This window comes from Aristolochia californica, unplaced genomic scaffold (assembly GCF_029961685.1).
Source record: "Aristolochia californica isolate CCGP_79_NKW_82.1479 unplaced genomic scaffold, dmAriCali1.0.hap1 SCAF_1, whole genome shotgun sequence".
Lineage (NCBI taxonomy): Eukaryota > Viridiplantae > Streptophyta > Magnoliopsida > Piperales > Aristolochiaceae > Aristolochia > Aristolochia californica.
This window is the reverse complement of record NW_027181770.1, coordinates 11,669,078-11,674,459: the sequence shown is the minus strand read 5'-3', so window position 1 is coordinate 11,674,459 and position 5,382 is coordinate 11,669,078. Positions and strand designations below refer to the sequence as shown.

The window sequence follows — 5,382 nt, the reverse complement described above, 5'->3', positions numbered from 1 at the left end:
AATCCTTTATTTAACCTAAAATCAAGATTTTGACTCTTCAATTGAAATAAAAATGAAGTAAAAGCAAAATTGAAAGAAAAACAACTAACTGAATAATTAAATGACTCAGCCACGGCCGCCTTTGAATGAGTCGGCCTGCTATTGAGTTCATAACATAGTGTGACCCAAACCTTGAAAAATTCTTTCCTCTTCTCTCAAATCCTCTTTATTGCATACACATTAGACAATCTCCGTCACTTACATTGTGCTACAAAGGTTGGAGACTTAGATATCTCTCATGGAGAAGGTTTCTCTCTGATGAAGGGTGTAAGTTTTTATCCTTTCCCTTGTATTTTGTTTTGAGAAAGGTTCATCTAGAACTCATTTGAATCTAGATAGAAAGGGCTTAGTAAGAGCTACAATCAAGTCAATCTCTTGGGGAGTTTATTTTTAAATCGTGTATTTGAGCTTCACGTGGCTTAAAGAAAGTCGAAGTCACTTTTGATGTAAATTATAACTAATAGAGCTATATTAGTGAAATTTCTCAAGCAGAAATTCTTACACATTAATAACTAAACTTCTTGTGTTGACTATTGTGGTGTGTGAATCAATATGATCAACAATTCATTACTCTTGATTTTTACCAAAGTTTTATCAATTGTTTCTTAAAGGACAAAAAGTTCATTTCTTGCTCAAATGAGTGAGCTTGACTAGTATCTCTTAGCATTGAAAATCAACTATTTAAACGATTTCTCACCTCATTGGAGTCTTTAATAAATGCAACGCTAATTAACAATCACTCTAAAAGCTCACTCTTGCTTTGAAAATCAATTATGGAGATCAAGATCAAAAGGCTCATCTATAGGCTTTCAAAAAGCTAAGTACATCCTATTCATTTATTTGAAATCTTTGTTTTGTACTAGGCAATTTACGCTTGAACTTGTTATCATTTATTTCTCGGGTTCGGCCATACGTTTTCAAGTTTGCCTCCTCTTGAATTGTTTTACAAACTCTACATTTCCAAATCATATACAAATTTCTCACAAGGAGCGTTATGTTTTCAAATTGGGATTATATTTGAGCTGCAATCGCGTGACAAGGTTCATTTATGTTAGGATGTATTTTTTTATTGACTATTACAAAAATCTACCTATCTAGAGGCATTGTTTGAACTTCATTTGTAAAACGAATAATCTTTGCATTTGTGGATAAGATTATGTTATTGGAAGTACAACGAATTATGTATTGACTTGAAAAAAAGCATTTGTTACCTCAAATTGCGTAATTTGGCTTGTATAACCAATTAACTGTTGTCTATAAACTTGTATAACCTTAAATTGTACTTTGGCCATTGTGAATTTTGATGTAAGTCATAGTTGACTTATTAAATAACAAATTCAGAAGTAGAGACACTTTAAAAATGAATTCGCAACTTTAATTTAGGTTATGAATCACTATTGCAATATTAAATTGTGTTAATTTGCATAATAACTTGAGGTTCTTGTAAAGTATTGATAAGTAGACCTCTATTACTAGTTGCTTGATCCCTATAGGTTCTAAATACTTGTCTCTAATTTTGTAAGAAAGCTCAAGACAGACAAACAACGCTTTGCAACCCAAGGATGTCTGACTCTAACATACATAAATCTAAAATAAAATGACAGGCTCAATTCAAAAGTTGATTTCAACTGGTCAGCCCTCGTAGAAACTGATTCAGACATACTTGTTCTAAACCCCAAAGAAGTTTGTATGTTTTCTAGCTCTGAGATGTTGCACTCAATCGTCCATGTTTTTCCATCACTCTCCTAGTGGCAAGAGCAGCAGCCTCACTGGCACGCAGTGTTCCAGAAGCCATGATTGCTGCAAATTCACTGCAAATTTCTTCCTGCAGTCTACTCCTGGCTTCACTAAGAGGATCTACAGAACCTTCCATTTTCACTTTTTCTGGTTCTTCAGCAGGAACTGCAGCAGGTGGAACCTGAACGTCTAATTCCTTGGGCTTTCCTGGAGTATTTTCTGTACCCTCTGTTAATTGACTCTCAAACTTCCTAGTGTTATTTGACAAGTTATTTGCAGATGTTTTTGTGGCTAAAGATATGCTGGCAGGTGAGGACACAGCTGTGGCAGTTGCTGGTAGGAACCGAGGAGCTTGAGGAACAGCACCAACTCTCAATGTGGATTCCAGTTGTTGGATCATGGGCACTGCACAACAGTCAAGAGGCAAGAGGTGTCATTAACTGAACAAAGGCAGATAGATTCCCCAACAAACAAATTCACAGCTAGGATGAGAGACTCACGTATCATAGCACCCATTGGGCTGCTCATGACTTCATTTGGGAGCTCAAGAATGTAATTTGGAATGGATGCACCCACTAAAAATTGGGCAACCTCATTGCTGAAGTTGTTGCAATTATGTTGCAACAAGTTATATGTCTCCGCCGTGTACCGTGGGCTAATCTCAGTCAAATATTCCTCAAATACCTCCTTTGGAATATGAGTGGTACCTAATTTTACAACCCGTATTGGTGTCCCATATGGTGTTGTGGCAACTGGAGACTGCTGGATGCCTCCACCAAAATAGTATTCATTTCCATACACTACCACTCCAGTGTGCCTACACAACTCAAAAAGTTATGAAAAATGTAAATTATCTACAGCTATTTATAATTTTGAACCATAACACAAACAACAAAACAACAACTTCATGTCAGGGGAAAATCACAGCTAGTTTTGTATCTTGATACTGAATATCACATTTCCTGAATCATTAATAGCTAAAAATCCTTGGTAACAATATAAACTTTTGCACTCCTTAACGTTCCTTAAATACCAATTAGGCAACCGTAGAAAAATCTCATTTAATTCCCCCTTTTACCAACCAGTTAAAGAAGGTTTCATTCTTCATTTTTAACACAATTAACGGCTCAGTCTTAAATCTCTAATGTTCACTATTCATTTCAGTTTGGGGAAATAAATCATAATATCCATCACATCCTCTGCATGTATATGCTAAAAAAAAACCTAAAACACCACTAGGGTTTGCTCTTCTTGTGAAGAAGATCGTCTTGTAATCATTTCAAATTCAAGCACCTACACATCAATTATAAACAGTAGTAGGTTCATTACAACAAGATCACGGAAAGTGTATTTCACCACTTCATAGTCTAAAGAGCTCACTGAGCATTGAAGAAAATACAAATGTCAGCCTGACGGTGTTCAGTAGGATTTACTAACACCCAACATGAAAATGTTCAAATCCAGCTCTCTTTCATATCATAGACTTGCAAGGATGAATTTAAACAGGGCCAGGTAATCTGACCCGAGAGAGATGAGAACATAAGGTGTCCATTATTCTTTATACAGGCAAAAAACGTTAAGGGTTGGATGCATAAAGGGCAATAGGAGAATTGTGAATAACTAAAATAACTAAAATAACTAAAATTAAAATTTTAAATTCAAAATAGATAAGTTCACTATCTTATCAAATCCAATAAAATCAGAAAATTAAAATTGAAATTTAAAATTCTAAATAAATAATATCACATTTTGATCAAAACCAATAAAATAGGAATGATAAACTAAAAATAAATTAAAATAAAAATACTTATAAAAACAATTTCAACTATAAATGGTGAGTCCACTGGGGCCCAATGGACATACTGGTATCCCCACCAAGGGTGATACATAAAAGGAAGATATGAAACAATTCAAACTGAAGCATGGGGAGAATAAACAATTTTAGTACTCTTGTGACATGATTTGAAAGTGTTATCCTTAACCAGCCACAAGAGAGCTGGAATTCTGATTTGAACTTTCAACACCACTGGTAACCTTCACTAATGTGATCCACAGTCACCCAAGAGGAGAAACAATGATTAGAGTACTGCAAATCCAAAAACAAACCAATCGTTTTCATAATTGCATGCGTTCAACTGTTACAACTCACCAAATGCCATCAATAGCCTTTCCCAGGAAACTTCTTGAAAGCTGGCGAGCTAGTCCTTGGCTAAGATCATACACGTGCAATAAAACCTCTTGACCTTCCTGCTCAATCACAATTGTGTAAAAAACCTACTGTGAACAAATTTACATAAAGAGAATAACATGCCTTTCTGGACATAAGAAAACAAATAAGATAGAACGAATATAAGAAAGAGATTACTGAAGTACCTCCGTCATTTTCTACAAGTTCAATGTCACAATTTCTGATTAGGACCTACCTAAATGGAAAGGTTTGTGAGTCACGCTTTCCTACCAGGCAGCACGAAAAAATAAGTCATGCACTCCAAGTGAAAAGGTAAAAAGAAAAATACAGGAGCATGAAAAATGCCAAAGATTCATCAGAGAGGCTTCATGTAGAGATCAGGCATCGATAAGCAAACACAGACCACCCATGCCCTCGGGTTCACTGAAGAAATTTTAGAGTCAGAAAATGTATGGGGTATTTGCATTCTAGAAAGGCGTTTGCATTTCTATGAGTTGACTCTCAGAAAAGGAAATTATAAAGATACATAAATCATCAACAACGGCACTGGAAATATTCAGAGTTCAAGACTCTACAGATAAGAAGCATGCCAGGACTCACAATGCCATTGCACACAAAGGAAAGTATTCGTCAACAAAACCCTGATAAAGTTCTCAAGAGATTAAAAAAGCGCAAAGAAATTAAAATTAAACCCAATTCTTCAAGAAACAAAACTAGAAACCTTCCTCAACATGGGAAAGAAGGCGTGAATATTCTTTTACAATACAGAAAAGAAAAAAATGCACGTATAAAATTCCACAAGAGCGCATCCTGAGAATATAGATATTTAGCAACACCAAAATCTTCCAATAACTAAAACAGCAAACACGATTCAATCTATGCAAACAAGACGAGAAAAATGAGTTAAAGAACCGGAAAAACGCACGCATTCCACATAACAAAACCAGATCTAGACATTTACAAGCCAAGAAAACTTACAGAAAATGGAAGAAAGGACGACGAAGCCGCGGTCTCAGAACGAATAAAGAAACAGGAACGGAGGCGAAGAGTTGGTGTATATATATAACCAAAATAAAGAATTTCCTAGACCTTTTCCAATTGGGGGCCCTCGACGGTCATAGAATCGTAGTCAAGCAAAAAAGTCCGTGCCACCCCCCAGACGTTTCTGGAAGTTTTAGCCATTAAATTGTCGACACGTGTCATATTTAAGACCCGATTACTTTCCGAAGCGTTTCGATAGCGGAAGCAAGTTTTGCGACAAAGGGTAAATACCATTGTTGCGTTTGTCGGAACCAGATCACACGGCGACAAAAATCAAGAGTTAGGCAAAAAACATTTTAATTTTTTAAAATAATTTTAAAATACAAAAAAAAAAAAAAACTTAAAAAAATCTTTAAATTTTGATATACTGTAATTAT

General features: G+C 35.4%; 1 protein-coding gene across 2 annotated transcripts; it reads right to left on the bottom strand.

The window, feature by feature from the left end:
- Positions 1–1,587: 1,587 nt before the first annotated feature.
- Positions 1,588–4,991, bottom strand: LOC137959164 (uncharacterized). 2 transcript variants are annotated; one of them, XM_068806503.1, is made up of 5 exons: positions 4,943–4,991; positions 4,150–4,230; positions 3,926–4,023; positions 2,277–2,593; positions 1,588–2,181 (listed from the first exon to the last, which is right to left on the bottom strand). In XM_068806503.1, exons 2-5 carry the CDS (start codon positions 4,156–4,158, stop codon positions 1,736–1,738), a joined length of 870 nt encoding a protein of 289 aa, XP_068662604.1. In that variant the 5' UTR covers positions 4,159–4,230; positions 4,943–4,991; the 3' UTR covers positions 1,588–1,735. The 2 variants fall into 2 exon arrangements, with proteins under 2 accessions (XP_068662604.1, XP_068662613.1); XM_068806512.1 differs by having other exon boundaries at positions 4,150–4,199; positions 4,943–4,975.
- Between the last annotated feature and the right edge of the window lie 391 nt (positions 4,992–5,382).

What these genes read in the sequence shown, in the direction of transcription:
- LOC137959164 (XM_068806503.1), bottom strand. An exon ending in AAGGCTATTGATGGCATTTG is followed by an intron (nt 2,594 to 3,925) that starts GTGAGTTGTAAC and finishes TGAGTTGTGTAG; the next exon opens with GCACACTGGAGTGGTAGTGT. An exon ending in CCCAATGGGTGCTATGATAC is followed by an intron (nt 2,182 to 2,276) that starts GTGAGTCTCTCA and finishes ACTGTTGTGCAG; the next exon opens with TGCCCATGATCCAACAACTG.